General features: G+C 32.8%; 2 protein-coding genes and 1 long non-coding RNA gene across 5 annotated transcripts; 2 read left to right on the top strand and 1 right to left on the bottom strand.

Annotated features, from left to right (window-relative positions):
• Positions 1-4,144: 4,144 nt before the first annotated feature.
• On the top strand, positions 4,145-6,804 carry LOC110816374 (CASP-like protein 4A1). The gene is made up of 3 exons (XM_022044531.2): positions 4,145-4,999; positions 5,255-5,381; positions 6,357-6,804. Exons 1-3 carry the CDS (start codon positions 4,281-4,283, stop codon positions 6,549-6,551), a joined length of 1,041 nt encoding a protein of 346 aa, XP_021900223.1. The 5' UTR covers positions 4,145-4,280; the 3' UTR covers positions 6,552-6,804.
• Positions 6,805-9,474: 2,670 nt separating this feature from the next.
• On the top strand, positions 9,475-11,919 carry LOC110816359 (uncharacterized). Of its 3 annotated transcripts, none has more exons than XR_015819131.1 (4): positions 9,475-9,942; positions 10,070-10,089; positions 10,215-10,342; positions 11,764-11,919. It is a non-coding gene; the product is annotated as an uncharacterized LOC110816359 (long non-coding RNA). The 3 variants fall into 3 exon arrangements; XR_002540025.2 differs by having other exon boundaries at positions 10,065-10,089; XR_002540024.2 differs by having other exon boundaries at positions 10,049-10,089.
• A 9,759-nt stretch (positions 11,920-21,678) lies between these two features.
• LOC110816368 (RNA exonuclease 4-like) lies at positions 21,679-23,959 on the bottom strand. The gene is made up of 7 exons (XM_022044523.2): positions 23,790-23,959; positions 23,515-23,666; positions 23,282-23,412; positions 22,952-23,169; positions 22,488-22,694; positions 22,253-22,333; positions 21,679-22,154 (listed from the first exon to the last, which is right to left on the bottom strand). Exons 1-7 carry the CDS (start codon positions 23,900-23,902, stop codon positions 21,923-21,925), a joined length of 1,134 nt encoding a protein of 377 aa, XP_021900215.1. The 5' UTR covers positions 23,903-23,959; the 3' UTR covers positions 21,679-21,922.
• Positions 23,960-24,809: the final 850 nt, after the last annotated feature.

The raw sequence follows: 24,809 nt of genomic DNA, 5'->3' as shown, positions 1-24,809 counted from the left end.
TTGTTAGACTTTCTCTCTCTCTCTCTCTCTCTCTCTCTCTCACCCCACTTTTCTTCTTGGTTTTCCCTCTATTTCCCTTCTTTCTCCATTTTCACATTATAACATGCGGTACTATGCAATCTGTTTTTATGGAAAAAAAAAATGTATAAAGGTAGAGTTATATTTTGATCCCAAAGTACTTGGGGAACTCATAAAATTTGATGTCAAAGCTATATTTGGAAATACAAAGAGAATACGTATATCAATTTTTTTGGAGGATAAAGAAATTGGTCTGTCATTCACATAGTTCTTACTGAAAGAGCAAACTTCTTAAAAAGTTTTAAGGAGAAAATGGAGGTGGGGTGAAGAGAAAATATATATATATATATATATATTGAATGTAGAGAGAAAAATAAACATTAGGAATGTCGGAAGGAACAAAAAGCTATTATTATTATGACGAGAGCAACTGCGGGGAGAACAGGCAAAGTGAGAGAATCATGTGACAGAAAAATCCAGGAGTAAGAATTGACTGTGGAAAAGCTTTATTTAAGTGAAAATAATTCTTAAGATTTTAACTTACAAAATTCAAATAAAAATAAAGCTGCAGAAATTGGATTCAATTGAGAATAAAGATTTGTTACTGTCTCAGAGTTTGACCCATCTAGAAATCAGATTATAAAAATTGTGATTTTCCAACGCACACAAAGGAACCAAAACAACAAGAAATTCTCCTTCAACTTAATACAGATCATTCAACCTCTTGTAAGAGAAAAGACATCAATAATTTAACTAAAATTTTTTTTGTATTTTTAATTATATAATAATGAGTGGAGGAGAAATTCAATTTGGTTCTAACAACGGATAATGGGTTTGACATATGAATGGAATGGAATGGAATGGATTGAGTTGTTAATTATGTTTTGCTAACAAAATTTTGATTACTTAAAGAACCAACATGGCTTATATTGTTAAGATAAATGGTTCTTGTTATCATATGTATAGTATATATGATGTAAAGTTAACAAAACGTGGGGATTATGTCTAAACATGTTTTGCAAATACACAATGCAAATCATTACTATCCTTAACCCGTTTAATAAAAAGAGTATGATTTTAGTTTCACATACATATCTTTATAAGTATGTGGATATATTTATCCTAGTTTAATTCTCTTCATGATAAAATGTTAAATGAGTTAATCCATTAAAAAAAATTGAATCATCTTGTTTAATATATATATATATATCAAAACTATATATTATAGTATATATGATGTATATCTTACCAAACATTATGTCGGTGTGTGTATATATATATATATATGATTATACATACATGTTTATGATATATAATTTGTTAAACTAGTTTAAAATAAATTTAAGTTTAGATTGTCTGAACTTAATTTTTAATAAATATAATCTCATTTATAAGATAACTAGCGTGGAAGATATTCTCTCTTTAGTTATGTTCTTCTGGTTTGAGTTGAACATTCAAAACTCTTCTAATAACTAAAGCTTCCTCTTTAGTTGGATATTCAACATCTTCCTCAACATCCTCCAATGATGGCATGCTATCATTATTGTCACTATCACTTGCGCTATCAATATCTCCATTATCTTTTAGTAGCATAACTTTTTAATTGGGACATTGGTAGATAATATGTCCAATACTTAAACACTTCAAATATTTAATATTACTCTATTTTTTAGTACGAGTAGGTGGTTTAGAATTACCTTTATCGACTTTCCTTAATTGAGGCTTTTGGCTCTTGAATTTCTCATCCTTACTTGACCATCTCATATCATGATTAGGGAGGGGATTTGAGAACTCCCTTACTACCCCCTTATGCTTCAATTGTTTCCCAACCTTCATTGCCATATAAACCATGTCTTTTAGCTCAACATAGTGTTGCAGCTCGACTATGTTGGCAATCTTTTGATTCAAGCCACTCAAGAAGCTAGCTATAGTAACTTCTACATTGGCTCGAATTAGGGCTATTTCCATCTCCTTACTATAGTCTTCCATAGACATGAATCCTTGAATTAGATGTTGTAATTTTTGGTGCATCTCTTTATAATAGTAAGATGGTATAAACTTTTTTCTCATCGTGAACTTTATCTTCCTCCAAGATGACATAGGACACTCTCCATTTTGCTTCCTATTAAGTAGTAGCTGGTCCCACCAAACCAGGGCATAATTTGTGAACCTAACAGTTATCAACTTTATCTTATTTTCTTCACTATAATTGTGATAATCAAACACTAGCTCTACCTTTATCTCCCACTCCAAGTATGCTTCGTCATCATTCCTTCTATTGAATGATGGAATCTTCAGCTTTATCGAGTTAATGTTGTTGTTGGTACGCTTGATCTTTTCCCCAGTCGTCATTATGAGACCCAACATCATCTTTTTGGATTTGATGTCTAGGTCGTCATATATTGGGGGTCTCGTGTCTTATTTCATGACACACTATTATGAGTTCGTCCACTACTTTACTAATTCGTGTCATCTCCCATTGCATTGTTTCCATAAAGAGTTTCATATAGTTGGGAATTTGATTTTCACTTTGCTGTGACATTTTAAGAAGGATTCCTACAAGAAAAAAAGTTAATAGAACAATAGATTTAATATCTAATTAAACTCTCTCTACTTAATCCATTATTGATGAATAATAAGAATTAAGATAATTGAAAAAATTAAAGAATTGAAAAAAATACCATAAAATTACCTTGATAAGTTGACCAAATTCTTTGCTTAATGAGAAAGATGAAGAACATCTCACTTGTTGGAAGCTAAATTTTTTTTTTGTATTTTATTATTTTCAGCTTGAGTGATTATAACTATAAATTGAATATTTATTTATAGTTGTAGGTCATGTGAATTATAAGGAAAGAAATCTACTAAATTAATTGTAACACTTATATAGGAAATAAAATTTAATCTTAAATGAAAAAATAATAAAAATTAAGAAATTACAATCAAAATAAGGTAGATATGATCTCTCTTTGTGGAAACGTTTTAAATGGAGGTGATCTTAATTAATTACAGAGATAATTGAGGAAATAATTAGGGAAGATTATTACCGATTTGGAAAATGATTAATTGCCCTCATATCTTTCTAAAACCCTTGAGATTTAAGCTCCCTTTAAAACATGTGATTTGTTTTCTTATTTCTCTTGAATTCCCATGCAATTTAGGAAGGAAAACATCCATTGGTTGATTCTCCCGTTAGCACTCTGTTTGGATTGTGGTGAATAATAGGATTTTAATGTATGTTATTTCATGGGTGAAAGAAAATTATATTTATTTCAACTTCTAATGGTAGCAAACAATATCTGATTAACAAATTTGTGATGAATTTTAAAACCACCGAATTAGTGGTATGTGACCGGTATGTTATTTTTTTTCTTCTTATACCCTCATATAATATATTTAATTATATTTTTATCCTCATAAATTATTATTTATTTTATTAAATATAAAAATTTAATTTGATTATATATAATAATTATTTATTTAAATACAAATGTAATTATATTAGTAAACAATTTATTTATTTTTTAATTAAATACTTCATATATTCCATTTACTATTACATATAATAGATATGGGTAAATTAGTAATTTGATTGAAAATACAACCATAACATTTTATTATCCGAACAAAAATATACTATTAACATATATTAATATACAAATATTTAAACATAAATTTTTTTTTTGTTATTTTTATCTTATGTCATTGCCATTCAATCATGTATTAATTAATCACTACTAAAATTTATACAAACAGGATATAGAAGAAAAAATTACTTGCAGTTTTGGGAGATTTTTTCTCCCAACCGGATTGGGAGGATTCTTCTCTTAAGGGAAGATTTCCTTTCTCTTCTTGCTTATTTTCCCATTCCACTTGAATTAGGGTACATGTACCATTATACCCTTGGCCTAATGGGCTTGCTTTCTTTCACCTTAGGCTTGGGACTGTTTATGCTTACATCAATTAGACTAGGCTCCCTCATATTTTTATTTGAAAATGATTTTCTGTTGTGTTTTAATTAATAACTATGCATTACTCATTAGGGAATGATCAATTTGAGAGTTAATTAAGAACACAAATTCTTATGGCCTTAATTGCATAATTCTTAAGTCCAAGGATCCTTGGCAATATCAACTCTACCATTTGAGCTCGGCAGTAGGTGTTTTTAGTTGTTCCTCAAAATTCAAACTTTTCGTCACAGATTCCTACCTCTTTCCTTCATCATTTTCAACTGTAAACCCGAAACCCGTCAACACAAATTTATGGAACACCAAGAAAACAAAAACCAGAAGCAACAGCAACAGAAAGAAGAAGAAGAAGAAGAAGAAGAAGAAGCAGAAGAACCACAAAAAAAACCCCAATCACCACCATCCCACCAAAATTCCATTACCCAATCGTCGCTACCGGTAGATTCCGGGCAACTATCTCAACAATCATGGCAACAACAACAGCAACAATTAGAGAAGGAAAACGAAGAACAAGAACAAGAACAGCAAAAATCCCAATCATCATCACCCACTATGAACTCCTCACCATCTGGGCTGCACCATTACCACAACTCTAGCAACCAATCACTGCCACCGTTAGATTCCCCACCATACCCAGATGCTTTCACTTCTGATCAGACCTCTCACAATCATGTCTTCTTTCCCCCACCTGAACGCAGCCCACCTTCCGCCAAGCACCCGTCTCCCGGGCTGGCGACTAGATTGGGGCCCAGAGTCGCAGATAGATTCTCTGCAAGCGTTGAAGATTCCAAACTCGATGGTGCTGCTACTGGTTGTTCTGGTGGGGTGGAGAGGAGATTGAGGCCTGACTTCTCGATGGCGAGGAGAGCTAACAGAGATGCTATGGTGAAGAGGGCGTTGCTTGTATTTAGGTTTTGTGGATTTGTGTTTTGCTTGGTCTCCTTCTCGGTCATGGCTGCGGACAGGGATCAGGGCTGGGCTCTTGATTCTTTTTATAAGTACAAGGAGTTCAGGTCTGCTTTAATTTCATTACTTAATTGTTCAATTGAATGAAATACATGCTTATGATCCACTGGTAGGAGCTTTTTTCTTTGAGCTAAAAAGTTAAGCAACTTATTTTATTTCAATTTGTAATTTCTCGGACTGGATTTTTAAGTTCTTGATATCTGCACCAGTGAAGTGAATCAGGTAAATGGCTTTAGTTAGTTTAGACTAAAGTTTGCTGGGTATGGGTTATCTGATATGTGCTTATTGAATATGTATTACAGGTACTGTATGGCAGTGAATGTGTTAGGCTTTGTGTATTCAAGCTTTCAAGTAGCCTATCAATTGATGACGGGCAAACAAAAATCCCACTATGACTTACGCCATTTCTTGGATTTTGCTACTGATCAGGTCTATTTTAGGTTCTTCATTTTTCATGTTAATAATTTATCATACCTAACATGGACCCACGTTTAGTTACACATCAAAACCTGTGTTGGCAGTATTTTTGCTGTAATTTTTTTGGTGACCACAAGACATAAAAGTGATGTTGATACGTATGGTCACGGTGGGGAATAAGTTAATCACTAATTCATTTTTTATTTCCCAGAGAGCTTGTAAGCTAATGAATGATTAATGTTCTGTGGGGCAATGTAAGTCTACTGGTATTGCGTAGGAGTTAGGTTAGTTAGAATAATTTGGATGATTTATAGTTCTTGGACAACACTTGTTCATCTTTTTCCCACCTTTTCTCCACAAGGATATGCTCTACTTTTGCTTTCCAACTGTATTCCCTCTTCAGTGTTCTCTCATAAAATTTGCTTCATAGCCCATGCAAGGAACACGAGATCTCGGACTTCCAAATCTCCAAAACTTCATGTGATGGAGGTGGAGACTGGCCTACCTGGCCAATAACATTGATATTTCTAAATGTTGATCTTTCTAAAGAGAAGATTTTGAGATTAGTAGGTAGAACTTAGAATGTAAAATGCTTGATTTCCAAGCAAAAATTAATAATTGTAAAGGGGCTTTGGAGAAATAGGTTACTAGAATCTTTTGTGGAAAAAATTGATTGGACACTAGGAGATTAGTGGTATTGGTGTAAGAGGCAACCATTTTTGGAGCTTTTGGTGCATATATCCTTATTGTTTTTAAATATACGGGCTATAATGATTGATGATGAAGTTCTTTAAGTCCTTTATTTTCACTAATATAATCTTTATCATCTGGTTGGATTCACCTCTTGAAATGAAAGTACATGCCGGAGGAGCAGATAACATGTAGCTACTAGGACCTGTTTCATAGTATTTTGAGCAAGTTGATTGTTTAATTCTTGCCACTTACGTTCTTGGGTGGAGAAATTAACATTTTGTTTGCCATTGGCAGATTTTGACCTATCTTCTCATATCAGCATCTTCTTCTGCTGCTGTCCGAGTTGCAGATTGGCAATCCAATTGGGGTGCAGACAAGTTCCCGCAGATGGCTAAAGCATCTGTAACATTGTCATTTCTGGCATTTGTGGCCTTAGCATTCAGCTCGCTCATCTCTGGTTATGCTCTTTGTACTCTCAATTTTATGTAGTTCATTTGGCTGTTTGTTTTGCAAGCCTGTCAAATACATATTTGGAGCTTTTTCCTTGATAGAAAAAGAACAAATACATATCTGAAGTATTATATATATATATATATGCGTGGTTGGAGGTGAAACTGATCATTAACAGAAAAATCTTTCAAATGGTGTACAGAAAAAAAAAAAAAAAAAAAAAAAAAAATGTTTGTTCCGTGTGGATCATGAATTAGTTACAATAATAGAACGATCAATGATCATTTTGGTTGGTGGGTTTTCGAGCTTTTTAATTCTTTCTTGCTGCGATCTTTGTTGTATTAGCATTCCTGGATTTGTAAATTAATCAGAAGCTGGCTGGCACGAATGTGTAGTTTGTTTTGGTAGGTAGGTCCTGATAGAGTAGATATATATATTTGCATTGTCACTCTCGGTTATGGCTACTCTACTCTTTTCTTTTGGCTCTGGGAAAGAAAAAGATCTCTATGATTATTATATCGCAAACAAGTTAATCTAGGCTGGCTGGCTGGCTGGCTTTTGTAATAAGTTGTAGTAGTAGTAGGACCATCAAATTGGATTCAATCATTCATGGTGGTGAATTGATGACAACGTGTACTCACTGCCACTGATTTCTCATGCGGTGTGGGAAGAAATGATAATTTATATTGTAGCTCTAGCCAATTGTGTTTGAGATTAGCCATTTGTAAATTTCTTTCTTTCAGTTCGATTTGATTTTCAATTTTTTTTTGAGAATAAGAATGAAGACATTAAATAAAATTGATATTTTAAGATCATCTTTTCTAATTTGATTTAGATATTTTTGTAATTATAAAAATCTTAATAAATAGAAATGTAAAATGTATAATTGTAGAACTAAATATAAATGAAATTAATTTAATTATGTAGTAAATATGTGGTGTGTTTGGAAAACAGAAAATATTAAGGAGTAAATTGTGATGAAAACCTAAAAATACATATAAATATAAACAAACTCCCTAAGCTCTCTCAACCCGGTGGCGACTAAAAGACCGGAAATTAGTAGTGTTTCTCCCTTGGGTGATTTAGTAGTGCGTCCAAAATATTATTAAAAAGTATAGACTAAAAAATCTTGGAATAATTAAAGTAAATAAATCTGATTCAGAGTTATGAATTAGAGAAATGGATCATTACGTTGTAATATAATAATATGTCAGACGTTTTAGGAATCGGGGAAGACGATCTCTGGATGGGTCGGGACTGGATCAGCAACTTTACTCCCAAAATATCTCTAAAGCTAAACTAGAAGGTTTTGTGATGGGGGGGGAAGTCCAAGTTAGGAATTAAATCAAAGAAGTTCAAATTAGAAAGGAAGGGTATCAATTTCGTTGTAGATATACACCAAACAAGAGGTCTGAATGCACGTACTGAAGTTTGCATTTTTCCCTAAATATGCGTTACAAAAATGTAATAACAAAGTAAATAAAACATATTCAAGAAAAAAAAAAAAATCATTACCTTAGTAGTAATAAGTAAATACAAAATTATTAGAAAAGATATATTAGAATGAGAATAATTTAATTAAAAATTTGTAACAATAAAAGGTATACGGGAACGTAGTCGAAAAAAAAGAGAATATGAATAAATGTGAGATTTGAGTTAATTGCTATGTGAAAAATCGTTTAATTGTATGTGTGTGACCATCTCACGTAGACGAGAAAGATTATTAACGGTAATATACACTGTACTTATTGTGGGAACTGCTACAGATGCAATTATGTGTACGATGCTTTGTATTTATGGTGGGAGCTTATACAGATACGACTGTGGTGGTTATACTCTCTGAGGGGTAGGTGCATGAGTGGTCGGTTGCGATCGAGTGGTGAACTCAATCCGGAGAGTGTGTAACATACCGTACTATACTAGGTTCACAGATATGAGTGGCCGTTCTTAGTCGATCAATGAACCCGACTGATAAAAGTATCATGTGGTTTCCACTGTTATATTGTTTTGATAGTGTTCGTGTTGTTACAAGTGCTATTAATTTCTCTTCTCTGATAATGATTTAAATAACATCGTACAATGAGACACTAATGTCTATTTATGATAAAAATGAAATGTATGGTGGTTATACAGTTTGTAATTTACAATTTGAGTAGAAAATGTGATACTTTTTAAATTTTAAAAAAAAGGTAAATAACACCTTAAATGAGAAGGTATTAATATGTTTATTAATCCGTAGATATTAATAGTACAATTGAATCAAATATATCTGTCAAGTCAATTGAGAAATATAAGAGATAATGTGTGAAAATGTAGAAAAAAAATTGAAATGAGAAAAATACACAAAGATATAATTATTCCAACAATGCATTATATCACATACTCAGGTAGTAAGAAAGACTCACTTGTAATAGTAATAGGTGTAGGTTAAATTATTAAATGATTCTTATTGAGCCCGTATAGCTCGTCCATTTTTATTTCTTTCAGAACTAGAAATCCAACAACCAGATGACAATTAATTAAAGCAGTGACTAGACCTCTAATGCATACGGAGTTTACGCCATCATTAATTAGTACTGAGATTATATTTTTAAATTCTGAAAACTTATTTAATTTCTTGAGAATTAAGATGTTTCATAGAATTATGTAAATATTTTCACTAAGATTAGAAATAGAATGAATTAGAAATTTTGCATTGTTATATAAATGAGATATTGCACGATTTAATGTTCAATATAATTAGGTTTCTGTAATTCTACTTAAATTACGGATTGTCACATTTTTATTTAAAAATTATAATATTCAACATTTCTGTAAAATTGAATCATGTTATAAAATGTATGGAAGTATTTCAAGAAATCATATTTTTTTTTATAAATTTATATTTAGATATGTATTTTAAAATTAAGTTTTCCAGAAAAAAAAAAAAAAAAACAATTAAATCACAAAACAACTCACCCGCACATGCGGGTTCTTCCCTTGCCCCAACCCATGGGCAGGGCTTGTGCGCAAGAATACTTTCTGCGCACGCCTATCCTTAGGCAAGGCTTACGTGTGGGACATGTTTTCCCTTAGTCGTGTGCTCCTCAGCCTCGCGAGATGTCATCCGCGTAAATCCCCGCGGGTATGCAAGTCGCTTGTTACGAACTATTCACCGACGAGACACCACTCACACCGACACCCAAGGCTTTGCAGGCGAGCTCTTTTCTTCCCTCTCTAGGTGTCGGTTAGCCAACTTTCCTCTTCAGTTCTGTTGGCCACACGAAGCCTCCAACAGCCTGGATGCATTGCATGTAATCCAAGGGGCCAGAGGTTCTGCGAGAGAGAGAGAGAGAGAGAGAGAGAGAGAGAGAGAGAATGAAAGCCGAGTGTTCTGGTGCGAGTTGAAAGTAGGAAAACAAGTGTGTTAATGAGAAACGAGTCCTCTGAGGTGAGTCCTTTTCTCTTCTGTTCGAGTCGATTGACTCTCCCTTTTTAATTTTTTATTTCTTTATTTTTACCTAAACTCGGAAAATTTCTTACGGCTTTGACCAAAGCTTCTTTTGCAATCAGAACAGAGCCGAGCCCAACTGTTCAGGTAAGCATGCTCTTCCTCTTTGATTCTTGTTTCCTTTCGGTTATTTCTTCGATTCCCATTTTAGATTAGTTCCTTTAAGTTCTAAGCTAAGTTTAAACCGAATCCTTGTGGGTCAAACAACCCAGAAACTGCAGATTCAACTCAAAAACCCTACTGATACGACAATCGCTGCATAGGCGTGCTGCTAGTGGTTTTTCATGGTTTTTAGGTCGATTACTCGTGTGTTTGGACCATTTAGACCTTCTGCTTTGAGGTAAGATTGTTAGTAATCAGTTTTTATAAGCATTTGGTCTTGTAGATGCATGTAGGGTGATTAAATCTTCAAAAAATACTTGTGTATTCACTGTTTTAACTGATGCAGAGAGTTATGTGTTGCATGCATGATTTTGATGATTTAATCTTGCTTTTGATAATAATTTCGAAGGAATTTGATTACTGGATGTTTGTATGACGATTATAAATCGATTTCAAGTGCTAAAACGAAAGGAAACTGAAAATTGATTTGTAAATAGGGGCCCGATGCCTCTGTCTGTGTTGCCTAGGGACTAATGTGCTGACAAAGGAGGCAGACACAGGAAACTGTGCGCGATGGTGCGTGCCGACACTGTCCAGGCATCCAAAAGCGCCGGGACATGTCCCTTGACACGTTGTGTACGCGCAGAACGCTGTGCATGGGCGAAGGGTTCCTGCCAAGCACTCTCGCTGGCCGAGAGTACCTGCGCGAGGCACTGTTAGTGCCGAGTGATGTGCATGCATGCACACAAGGACGCACACCCAGGAACCCACAGTGCCAACACATGCGCCCCATTGGCAAGCTGTTACGCACAGTAAGCCATGCGGGTCACGGGCACTGCCAGACATGCACACACTGAGAGTGCCACGAGCCAAGGCACCATGTGCTGCGGGTACAGGCTTGCGGGATCTTATCCCCCTGCCTCGGGTTTGAGGGCATATTGCCCAAAGCGCCAAAGCAATGAATTTTTGAAATTGTAACTAAGATTTTGGAAATAAAAACTGGAAAAAAGGAGAAAAACGTAAAAAGGAATTGGAATTTGTAATTTTAAAATTAAGTTTGAAATTGAAACAGTAAAATAAAATAATTGAAACTAAAAAGGAAAGTGGGAAATAAAATATGAATTTTGAACAAAAGGAAATTTAATGAATCAGAAAGAAATATAAGAGAATTTGGAACTGAATTTTTGAAAATTAGAAGTCAACTAAGAAATTAACAAATTTTAAATTGAAGAAATTTGATAAGAAATTCGAAGAATGGGAAAATAAGGAAAATTTAGTTAAGTTTGGAAATTTGGTAAAAATGTTTGTTTCGGGAAAAAGGGAGTTTTGTCTAACCTAGGTCTACACTTAGGTTTAGGTTAGATTTAAATAAAATAAAGTAATAAAACAAGTATGGTGTCTAATAAGACGTAATAAATAAAATTGTTTAGTTAAATTCGTTTACTCTATTATTTAGGAGGGGTTATCTGTTTGTATGTATGTATGTTTCTGAACACATGAATGAGTTTTTGTGTCCCCTCGTGGATGAAGGTTCAGTTTAGCCGGACATTTTGGTTCATTACCTTATGCACAAGTAGTGGATAAGTGTTCTATTTGTATATTTATTCTGTTATATGCGTCTCCATTCACGATGTTATTTGGTGTATTATGTTCTCTTAGGTACAAGCTTAGGCGGCTGCGTACGTAGATATGTAAATAATGTAACTTAATTAGGCCTTTGGGTCTACATCTCAAACTCTTCAACTTTAATTTGACATGACTATTCCACATGTTTATCTCTCAATATCTTAAAAGAATCAAAACTCTTTGTAAATACTCTTGCAGTGGCTGTTAGATCTCTCTACCTACTATGAAATTTAATACTGTAATATTTTGCAATGTCGGATCAGATTATCGTTCATTATCGTTGCTCTCAATTTGAGTCTAGATCCAGTGTCATTTCGTGAGATATATGATCGTTGTCTTGCTCATAAATTCTCTTAAAATAAATGATATGGGACTCTTGATCAACAGTACAATAGAAAACCCTGCATAGAACATTAGCATGCATAAATCTTAACTTACTAAGTAGACTCTCCCTACTTGACCCACAACCAACCTATGAATGCAAACTAACGTAATTAGGAATAAAATAGGAATGGAAAAGACGTCACACGACTTACCTAATAAATCGATTCGATTTTTTTAGCGCAACAAGATGGTTAAAGTAACATCTCTTAATTGAACACTATATCAGAATTAACAATAACTAAAATCAAAATAAATTGAATATTATTGATCTAAATTGAAGGTGCATTACAATGTAAAGGTGTGACCTTTATATAGACATTCACCGGATTAATTCTAAAAACAAATCAAACTTTAGAATTCTTGTAAAATTTTTAAATTAATTACATTAAAATAATAATTAAAAGAAATCAAACTAAACTAGGATAGATCTTCTCCTCTCATGGGGGAATCTTGAATCCAAATTAATTTGAAATGTCTTGATGCATCTTGAATTGTTTTTCAATTAATTAATCGATTTCTTGAAGAGTTTAAGTTGAAGAAACTTGAAATTCCTTTGAGAATGAAGTGGGAGAATTTAGCTGGAAATCTTGAATTTCTTGGCCGATTTTTCCATGTGATTTTTTCTTGAAGATTTGATGTTAACTTAAATTTTTTCTCTTATTCCATGTAGGATTCTTCTAGGAGTAAAATTCACTGTAAAATAAGGAGGAAAATTTCGTCCGGGATGGACTCCTTTTTGCACGGGGGGAATCGTCTTTCTTGTGGGATTGCATTCAAGCAGACTCTTTGTATAGGGATCATTCTTTTGCTAATCGTTAGACTCTTCTTCTTTATCCATGGTACGTCTTCAGGTCCTAGAAGACTTCTTGAAGTCGACTTAAGATAGGAGAAATGAATCCTCATGGGAAAGGGCTTCCCAACTCTCAGCTACATGTGCAAATTGTTAAAGTCACACATGGCCAAGGCCTTCTTCGGCTTCTTGGTCCCCTTCTTGCAACTTCTTGGGCCTCCAAATAGTTTACTTCATTAACCCAAGCTTGAATATATATATTGGACCCGTTTTGAAGCATCTTGGGACGGTTTCTTGGAATTGGGGTTAAAGATCTTTGATTCTTGTTCGTAACCTTCTTGGATTGGTTCTCTTAGGCTTCCTTGGAATGATCTTGGGCTTGAAATGTTGCTGGAAATCTTCTTGGGCTGAAAACCTCAGCCTTCCCAAGATTGGGCTCATGGGAGGTCTTGCGGGAGAAGGATCCTCTTTCCCATGGCTAAAACTCGTTTTCCCGTTTGCTTGGCGGGTCCTCCTACGCATGTGTGCGCGTGCGACCTTGTTCGCTAGTGACGTGCCTCTTCCGTGCTGTGGGCGTGTGAGTGACATATTCCCATGGGATTTTAGCTGTCTGTGGGAATCCTTCACCTTATGGGATTTGGGCCTCCTCATACTCACATCAATTAATGTCTGAACCAATCACTGCCAGTGTTGGTGTGAGGTCTATTGATGTCATTTTTTCGACTTTAAAATCGAACTCTAATTTTTTTTTTGTCAATTTAAATTACAATCAACATAGGACAATGAGTTTTGTCAAATATGCAATATGAGAAATCACACTGTAGGTCATTATTGAAAACAATATAAATAGTTTCAAAGTTATCTTTCAGCCACAACAACATACTGAGGCTAATCTTACATATGTTGCAAAATTCACTGCAATAATATTTTAATGAATAATCAAATACTTCTTGGTAGCTAGATATTGGAGCATCTCACCATGTCATTCCAAGACCTCTTCGATCTCAATCTTGAAACAAAATACAAGGGTAATGATTAGTTGGTAGTTGGTAAGAGACGAAGTTTGAATTTTTTTCATTCTAAATTCTCTCTATATTATATTTAGTTGGTAGTTGGTAATGAATAATCAAGGGCTATCATGAATCAAACTCTATCTGAAGCCTGACATGGTAGAAAACCAGCTGTAAGTCACTTAAGAATTTTTGGGTGTATTGTTTATACTTGAGTAAATTCTCAATTTCTTCATAAACTTGACGAGAAATTGAAAAATGTAATTTTATTGGTTATTATGTAAACTTCAGAGCATATAGATTATATAATCCTCATAGTGGCTAGATTTTAATTAGAAGGGATGTAATATTTGATGAAAATGCAAGCTTGAATTGACATGGGCATGATGATAAGACTCAACAAATTCCTCTTGAAACCTTTGCAAATGAAAGTACAGAGCCAACTCCTATAAGTTCACTAGTTGGTTCCTCTATGGCGTTGCCACTTTCATCAGATCAACATCACCAAGTTGAAATTCTTCATCAGATAAGACACAACAAGGAGGTTTAGATCCTTGAGAGACATGTGAATCCAATCAATTTGCTTTTAGTGTTTCAAATCCTATAACCTATGAAGAAGTAATTGAAAAAAAAAGAATGACAAAGAGCAATGATGGAATTAACAACAATTTAAAAGATTGGGATGTGGGAAATGGTGGATGTCCATAAGAGAAAAATGCAATAAGTTTGAAGTGGGTTTTCAAATTTTTTTTTATGCTGATGGAAGTATAGAAAATCACAAAGCTCATATCGTGGCGAAAAAATATGCATAACAACATGGTCTTGATTTTAAAGAAACTTTTTCTTTAGTGGCTCGATTTGGAATTGTAAGAATTATCTTATTATTGGTCGCACAATTACAATGTATCTGTTTATCAATTTGATGTCAAATCATCATTTTGAATGACGATTTAAAAGAAGTGGTTTATGCAACCCAACTAGAGGGTTTCATAAATTGAAGGAAAAGATGAGAAGGGTACAAGTTGAAGAAGACAATGTATGATTTAAAGTAAGTTTCGCATGCATGGTATAGTAAAATTGATAAATATTTTCAATAAAATGGATTCTTGAGAAGTGAGAATGAACCCATTCTCTATTTAAAGAAGAAAGCTAAAAATGATTTCATCATTATTTTTCTTTATGTTGATGATATCATTAATACAAGCTCTTCTAATTCTCTTATGGTTGAATTTAAATAACATATGTTGCATGATTTTGAAATGTCAGATATAGGTATATTGCGTTATTTGCTTAGTATTTGAAGTTCAACAGGTTGAAGAAGAGATCTTTATTTCCCAAAAAAAATATGCTAAGGATCTTCTTAAGAAATTTGAAATGATTAATTGTAAATATGCTCCTACACCCACGAATGTCAATGAACAATTGCAGCATGAAAATGGAGGAGAAATGTTGATACTACAAGGTTCAAAAGCTTGGTTGAAGGATTAATTTATCTAACCCATACTCGACCCACTATTGCTTTTTTTTTTTTGTGTAACTTTCATATTTATGCAAAGTTAAAAGAATCTAATTAATTTTAGGCCAAAGTTTTTGTATTTTTATTCTCAAGTTGTAAATATAAAGAACAAATACATTAAGAGAATATTTATAATTAATAAAACAATATTTGCTAATGCCTAAAACCAAAGAAAATATCATGATCATGCCTAGAATCTCAAATATTTACTAACATCTAAAATTAAGAAAAAAAATTATGATTAAAAAAAAAAGATCATGATCATGATTATACTTAGAATCTTTAATATCCCCCTTAAATTGGAGTATGAGGATCCTGAATACCCAATTTGCGAAGAAGAAAATCAAACTATCGCTCACTTAAAGCATTCGTAAGTCGTCTGCAAGCTGCATAGAAGTATGAATATATTTGGTTTGAATATTACCACTTTATAATTCATCACATACAAAATGACAATCAATTTTAATAAGCTTTGTTTGTTCATGAAAAATGGATTACAAATTATATACAAAGCTGCCTTATTATTGCAATACAGATGCATAGGTCCTAGATACATCACACAAAGAGTAGACAATAATTCTTTTAATCACTTTGATTCACAAGTTGTGATTGTTATAAAAATATATTCTACTTCAACAAAAGACCGAGCCACTATCTATTGCTTTTTAATCTTCCAAGAGATTGGTGAATTGCTTAAAAAAAGAAAATAACTAGTCAAGAATTGTTGTGTTAAAGGATAATTTGCCCAATTAGAGTCATAATAAGAGTACAATTTTAGGTCGCAATTAGCACCCAAGAGGATACTTGACCCAAATTTCCTTTCAAATATCAAACAACTCTCAAAGTTGTTTCACAATATTCGTCCTCCGGCTGCTACATGAAATGTGTAAGTAAATGCACATAATAAGACAGTTCGAGCCGAGTAATCGTCAAGTAAATCACTCGCCCTACCAAGTGTCTGTACTGTACAGGATCATGTAAATCAACATTTTTAGAAAATGTTAATTTATGATTTTGTTGAAGAGGAGTGCCATCAAACTTAGCTTTTAATTGGCCAGTCTAAAAAATAATGTCGAATACATACTTACACTGACACAAGAAGATACGTTCTGAGTTTTGTGCTACTTCAATCTCTAATAAATATTATAGTTTTCCCAAATATTTTGTATGAAAGCAAATACTCAAATAATCTTTGAACTTCTATATAATTATTTCAACATTATCATATATAATAAGCCCATCAATATAGATAAGAACATTGAGAAAAATGTGTCAATAAGAATATAACTGTTTTAATCCATAAGTTCTCAACATCACCGCTAACTTGGCAAATCAACACCTGGGTGTCTACCGTAAACCATACAATGACTTTCGAAGTGTGAATACCTTTCTCATCTTCTTTTTCCAACGTTCATCCTTTACTGTCCTAGTATAAGTACTAGGTTCATACCCTATGGTAGCAGCTGTAAAGAAATATCGGTTTTGCATATAAAATTTATCATAATTTACATAATGTGTTAGGATAAGGTGTACCTGAGGACTTTGATTGGAATAGTGAACCTGTTGAGGGACTTACTCGAATAGTACACATCACATAATCCTTTAAACGAATATAAGGTTGTTTAACCCTTTTTTCTTTGCCAAGTTGTTCATCAAACACCATGGGTCCTCCCATGTTGGTACCCCCTTGTCTCCTACTCTAGCATTAACATTAGTAGACTTCTCTTTATCATGATCCATTTTAGTATTCACCTTATGGTCCACACTCGACGTTGGAGCTCACTACTACTCCATGTCATTTTTCACATATGAGTCATCATCATTGGTGAAGTAATTCGCAACCGTATTCTTAGTCAATGAGGAATCTACATATTATTTACATATAGGAAATCTATTTCAATAAAGATTAAATCTCGTGAAATAGAATATTCTTTGCTTTCTAAATCATATAATCTCCAACTTTTCTTCCTAAACAGATACCTAATAAAAATGCACTTTCAGCTCCAACTAGCAAATTTATCTTTATCTCGATTTCGATCATGTGCATAACATAAATATCCAAAGGTTCGAATATGTTTATATGAAGCTACATGTCTGTATAGGGTTTTATATGGTGTTCTACCATCCAATAAAAAAAATGTGTTCTGTTAATCAAAATATTCAGCCGCAAAAATACATTCGCCCTAAAACTAAATAGGTAAATTTACTTGAAAACACAAGGCTTTTGCAACATTTAGAATGTGAGGATGCTTACTTTCTACATGTCTATTCTGTTGGGGTGTCCTGACATAAGAAGTTTGATGCAAAATTCTATATTCAATAAAATATTCTTTTACACACATAAACTCAGTACTATTATCACTCATAACAATATTCACGTCTTTATCAAATTGTTGTATAACCATTACGATGAAAGTTTTAAGAACACAAGTAACTTCGTCTTTTATATTCAATAAACATATCCACACCGCATGAGAATAATCATCAAAACTTGTCAAGAAATAAACAACTCCAAAAAAAGTAGGAACACTATAAGCTGCCCACAAATCACAATAGATCAAATCAAAACTTTTATTATCACTATGGAAGAACACTTCTCTTGTTTATTTAGCTCTAAAGTAGATGTCGCATAACTTATTTTTGACACTATCATTTTTATTAGGATGACCAACTTCAAAAATTAATTATCCTATCTAGAGGGTGGATGACCCCTTTTTTTATATTGGAGCTCAAAAGATGCAATACTAGTTGTTTTGTACATACGAACATGAGTCACTCCTATGAGAAAATAAAGCTTCTCGTGTTGTTCTCTTGCTCCAATTAATATCCACGAACTGCGGTCCTATAAAACACAAATTTTATTAGTGAATTGAACAAACAAGTTGGAATCATTAAGAAGTTATGACACAAAAATCAAATTGCACTTTAATTTAGGCATAAACACAACAAACAATAGTTTTAATTTCCCTCTAATAATCATTTTTCCTTCTTTTAAAGCTATGGTCTCCATTGCATCTGGCAACTTAACCAAACATGACGCAATATCGCACAAGTCACTCAAATGTGCATATGTCCTTGTAACGTGATGCGAAACCAATGTGTCAATAATCCAAAGCAAAATATTTTGCTTACCTCTTAACCTCTCTTTCACACCACGTTTGTGTGAGTTTAACATGCTGAACAATGTGGCCCACTATTCGTCGCTCAACCCTGATGTGAAATCGAATCAACCATCATGATCAGAAACACCACATATATTTCAGTATTCAGAATACTAAAACTCTTAACAAATCCTCCCTATTTGACCTATATTCAATACGTGAATGTTAACCAAGGTAATTGGGATCAACATTTAAATTGATTAAACGCCATAAGATAGATTCTTGATAAGTAAAATCAATTCAAGATGGACTGATAAAGCACACAAAAAATTACCTTAATAAATTGAATTAACTCGTTACTCAGCAAGATGGTTGAATTTAACCTCTCAACGAGCACTCACAATAGCCAAAGCTAAAGCAAACTTGAATATTTTATTGAACTTAAACTTGTATTGAATGAATACAACCTAAGGTATAACCTTTATATAGGCTTTCACCATACTTATTCTACTAGAAAATAGAATTAAAAATCCTAATTAAATTCTTAACTACCTTATCTAGGAAAGCATTAAAATATTAATTAAAAGATTGAAGTTTAATTAAAGCATAAACTTTTATATCTTAAGGAATAAGTAGTATTATGGCCGAATTATCTCTTTTTGTTAAGGTCAGATTGGACTCTTAAATATTTAATTAATTTGTTGTAAGAGTTGGTGTTGAAGATGTTTAAAGAATCCTCCTTTCGTTAGTAGAAATTAAAGTAATTCTTTAAGTAGAATTCCAATAAGAACTTTGGATAGGAGAAGAAATCCTTCTCCCTTGATGTTTCCTTTTTCTTTTTAAATTCTTGCGCCATAAAATCCAAAGAGGATTCCATGTAGAACTCCAGTTCTTCCTACTTTTTCTTGGCCACATCTTGAATCGTGGTTCATAAATCTTGATTATTGAATATTTAATCTTGAATCTTGATGTTGGGCTGATTTAAAAAATCAATTTAGGCCTAAATCCAAATCCTTGTAGGAGTTGGAGTCGCATAATTCCTTTCAGAAGTAGGACTCAGTTTTTCCATGGAAGAATTCTCTTTGACCGCAAGTGTAGGAGCTTGCCTGTTGTGCCTACATGTGCGCACGTAACTTCCCTGTACGTGTGTGTGTGTGTGTGTGTGCTGCTTCTCTGTGTGGGTGGTTGCTCGTGGATTCCTTCCTTCCCATAGGTTAGTGTTTTGCCGGCTAATTCTTGCTCCTTGCAAGAATATTCCAACTTGCGGGTTTTCTTCCCCATGCATGTGGGCATCATCCCTCAAGGTTCTACTTGGATTTTCGAGGTTATTTTTGGATTTGTCGTGCTTATGATAAATCCACTAATTTGTGTTTTATTAGAATTAGTAACATCACTTCTCCCATCATCAGCTCCTAGTGTTAGAACTACATTGGCTCGAGTCGTCTCCTCCATCTCGTTTTTTCCCATCACCAGCCATGATGATGTACGTTTAATGGCTCTAATACTTTGAAAGAATATAAGTAATTTGGGGCCAAAGTTTTTTTGTGCTTTTATTCTCATGAGTTGTGAATATATGTAGAGAAGAAATACATTAGAGAATATTTACAATTAATAAAATAATATTTGCTAATGCCTAAAATTAAGAAAAATATCATAATCATGATTATGTCTGAAATCTCTAATATTTACTAATGCCTAAAATAAAAAGAAGATCATGATTGAAAAATTAAAAAAAATCATGATCATGATTATGCCTAGAATCTCCAATAAAAGTTCATCGAAGTTTCATTTTGGAGCAATAAAGTGGGTCTTCTGCTATGTTGTTGGAATTGTGGATTATGACATTTAGTACTCAAAAGTTTTTTGTTTTAGTTTATACGGGTTCATAAACAGTGATTGCTTAGTTCATTGGATGATAGATAGAGTATTTCAGTAAATGTTTTTACTCTTAGATTAGAAGTAATCACTTAGAGCTCCAAAAAGCAAGCCACAACAATACTGTCTTCTTTAGAAGTTGAGTCTATAACAGCCACTTTAGTAACTTATCAAGCCATTTAGCAAAGGAGAATGCTAGCAAAACTACAACAAAAGCAAGAAGGAGCCATACAGATATTCTATGACAACCAAACAACAATTTTCATGATAAAGAATCTAAATTTTCACAAGAGAACAAAACATATTGATATTCGGTTCCATCTTATTCGTGAAGAACCTAAATTTCACAATACAACAAAACATATTGATATCTAATTCCATCTTATTCGTTATTTGGTTGCTAAGGAGGAGATTATTTTGAAGTATTGCAGCACAAACCAACTACTGGTTGATATACCTACTAAGACATTGTCTAAAGAGAAGTTCATTTATTTCAGAAATCTATTTGGTGTGTGCAATTTTGAATCAAGGAGGAGCATTGAAGATTGATTCAAGAATTGGTCAAAAATATTTGCAAATGTTTTGCTCCTTAATCTACTATAGATATTTTCTCGCTTCATGCATAATAGTTCTCCTTAATTTTTTGTTTCTGTTAATTTGTTATCAGTGGTAGAATTTTTAATGATTAGTTGAGAATTTTTAATTTTTTCAGTTTGATTGTAAGCTTTATATAAAGACAAGTTCAGTTCTGGAATAAAATGCAGTAGTTTGCAACAAATTTTCTGCAATTTTATATAATTGATATGAGAAATTCTCATTTTTAAAACAGTGTTTCTCAAATTATTCCAACAAATTTTTGTATGATAGGGGAAAAAACCAACAGTAAAACTTATATACAAAAGAATAGGACATTGAGTAAATAATGAGTTTCAGTACATTCTGCCAATCATTCACCAAGCCAATAAGGGACTTGGATCCTTTAATAAAGTATAAGGGAATGCTAGAAATTAAATTAAGTAAGCCAGTAAATTGGTAACTGCTCAGCTGATAAATAATTTTAATTTTTCCAAACATCAGTATATGTTAGAAAATATTAATATAATTGTAGTTATTCCTGCAACGATATATCTCTATATAAAATACACATAAATATTATGTATATATATGTATGTATGAAGGGTAGCTACATGTATATAAAATTAGTGCTGGGTGCTGATCTCTATAATGTATTAATTAATCTGTATATACAAAATGCTAGCTTCAGGGAGACACCATGATTTATTGAATATTGGATTAATTATTTAGCTTATACAGTCAACTTAATCATAAAAATCATACAATCAGTACAACTTAGGAACTTTCCATTGTACATGATTTATTAATATATATATATATATATATATTATGTGGACGAACAACTGACGCTCAACTTAGATATATTATAATTAAATACTACTGACTTCTGATTTTCTAGATATGTATATATATATATATGTGTGTGTGTGTGTGTGTGGGATCAATCGAGGCACCAACAGTAGTAATCGGACCTTGAAATAGCCAGCATCTCTTCTGGTATCATCCTCTCCAACTCATTCTGCCTCCACGAAGCAAAGTTATTGCGGTTTTGAGGATCAGAAGCAAGAGGGTAATCTTCTTTCTTGTGAGATTGATTTCTCATTCTCATATAAAGCCTCATTGTTGCAACACATTCTTCATATGGCTCTTGTATCCCATTTTGTATCTCATACCTATATATATACACACGTACATATATTACAGATTCTTTACTTCATGAATAAATAAATAAATATTAATTTAATTAATTAAACATCTTATAAATTCTCACCCCAGGTATGCTTGAGTTAAGTACTTGAGTGAGTTGCTGAGCTTGCTTGTCTTCATCAATGGCGGGTATTTTGCAGTATCCCTATATTAATTCACAAATAAATTTCCATCCATATTTATATGTATATACATAAAGTGTTGCTTAATAGATCTCAAAGACTTTGTCGAGACAAATAGAGAAAATATAATATAATTAATTCTCTTTTCTGTGTGTGTAAACATATATATACATATACCTGATCATGAGAGAAGGATACTCAATTTGTAGACGATCAAGATCATGATCCAAACCATGACCCACTAAAATCCTTGCTCTTCCTGCTTTGGGTCTAATTTTCCACATTGGCTCTCCGTTGCACAGAAAATCTTGAATCTTCTTCTTCACTTGCCTTAGTGACATTGCATCTCTCAGGTATTCAGCTCGAATTCCCGTTATCTCATACCTTAAATTTAATCATATATAATTAAAATTTAATTAATAATTATTATATCATTAGGTGTCATTACCATAAGATTAATATAAAAATGCATAAATATACAATTTCATGCTAATTAAATATAAAAATTTACACTATTTATATATGTTGGATAACTCTTCCGATTAATTAATTTCACTTGGTAGCATCACAAAGATGATATTAAGGGATGTCTCCAAATACATTATGATATATAGTGTGTGTGTGTGTACGTGTGTGTATACCTGTAATTTGTGACTGGAATCGGTGGCTTGACATAAGAATGAAAGATGATATTATTATATTCGTCGGTGATGCAGACCCTGGCACAGAGGTCTAGGGACCCATCACTCCCTCCCCCAACCATCTTGCAAGCCAATGCAACTACTTGAGGACCTCGGCTCGCACAATCAATAGTCAAGTTGTCACGCAGCCCTAAGTTTGCAAATCGACCCACTAACCCCTATATATATATATATATGTATGTTCAAAGTAGAAATTCAATAAAAAATATTACAACAAAATATGCAGAATATATATGAATATTAATATGTATATATAAATATAATAATTACAGTGTTTGCATTAGAAAGCTGGCATCTTTCTTGATGAACCCAACGAGCATTAGGAGTGTCAAAGATCGCTAAACAGATTTTGCATCCTCGGACGCTGAATATGTTCTTGCATTCTTGCTTAGGCAAGGGCCCTAATATATATATACATTTAAATGAAAACAAATTATATCATATCACCATGAATTTTAGAAAATGTGTATACAGATATATATAGATATAAATGCTTTACATACCTATAAGATGTTCCCTTAGAGACTCAAAAGATCTGCAATGTTTCTTACAGATCCCACACATGGGCTCATGCACCGAGTGATAAGAAATCCTCATGTGCTCCACCAGGTGCTCCATCTTGTTGAATTGCCTGAAACAGGCTGCACATTTGTTCCTACATGATGCATATACATATACATATATATATATATATTAGTTAGTTAATAAAGGATTACTTCCAGATGTGGTGTATAAATTAGCTAGTAAGAGTAGTACGTGTATGCATATACGTATATACCTTAGGGTTTCAGAGGCCTGGTAATCCATGATAGTTGATTTCAATAGATAAGTAAATTGAAGAGAAGAAGATATATAGAGATATATGTATATACAGGAGAAGAAGATGATCATGAAATGAATGTGAAGATCATTTGCAACAACATTTTATATTTGGTAAGATGTAAGAAAAGGCTACAAGTTGAGTTTATTCTTTTTGAAAGATTTTATGAATATAAAACATGAATTTTGGAGTTTAGTAAGTGAGTCTCACATTGTATATTCGTTGTAATCCAGATGCCTGGGGGTCCATATCAACCGGAATATTTTTCTCCCAATTCATTATACTTTCAACTAGATCCATGTCATCTTCTTTTTCTTCCACACATACATACATACACATATATATATATCTAAACATGTACTCTTCTCATTTCCCAACATTCACCATTGAATTACTATAACACTCACATAATATAACACATAGATGCATATATATATAATATATATGTCCATTTTTCTCTCAAGAACAGTGTTAGATTTTGGACGATTAAGATTCGAATTCTAACTTGCGTCAATCTTTAGTTTCTTCTAAATTAATATTCTTTTCTAAAGAGTAGGTCACATGATAAAATTGTGTAAATCTATTTTCTAGTTTTATACTTTTCTGCATTAATTTAATTAAATAATTTTTTTTATTTCTATTATTGCATTATGCATCTGTAACGACCCGGAATTTATAATGAAATAAATTATAAATTGAATGCGGAAGTGAAATAATAAATTAGAGTTTATATTTCTTACACAATAATCTAAAATACCCAATAGAGTTACGAGAATAACCAATTTAAAAAAAATAAACGAAAAATCAAAGAAATAAATAGAAAGTAAACAACTAGACATCCTATTCGCAACCCTTTTGTAGATTGGGATCTGGATCTTAATTATATTGATTTGAAATAATTAATGAAAGAGTGAGATACACCAGACTAGTAAAAATGTCACACTATTCATCCATACAGAAATAAAGATTGGTAGAAAT

Source organism: Carica papaya, chromosome 1 (genome assembly GCF_054855325.1).
Source record: "Carica papaya isolate Zhongbai chromosome 1, ASM5485532v1, whole genome shotgun sequence".
In the NCBI taxonomy this organism is placed as follows: Eukaryota; Viridiplantae; Streptophyta; class Magnoliopsida; order Brassicales; family Caricaceae; genus Carica; species Carica papaya.
This window is presented reverse-complemented; position numbering and strand designations above follow the sequence as displayed.

Coding starts and splice junctions, on each gene's coding strand:
- LOC110816374 (XM_022044531.2), top strand. CDS start 4,281: ATGGAACACCAAGAAAACAAAAACCAGAAGCAACAGCAACAGAAAGAA. Junction 5,000..5,254: donor TATAAGTACAAGGAGTTCAG/GTCTGCTTTAAT, acceptor TATGTATTACAG/GTACTGTATGGCAGTGAATG. Junction 5,382..6,356: donor TGGATTTTGCTACTGATCAG/GTCTATTTTAGG, acceptor TGCCATTGGCAG/ATTTTGACCTATCTTCTCAT.
- LOC110816368 (XM_022044523.2), bottom strand. CDS start 23,902: ATGATCATCTTCTTCTCCTGTATATACATATATCTCTATATATCTTCT. Junction 23,170..23,281: donor AGCTTTCTAATGCAAACACT/GTAATTATTATA, acceptor ATATATATATAG/GGGTTAGTGGGTCGATTTGC. Junction 22,155..22,252: donor TTAACTCAAGCATACCTGGG/GTGAGAATTTAT, acceptor GTATATATATAG/GTATGAGATACAAAATGGGA.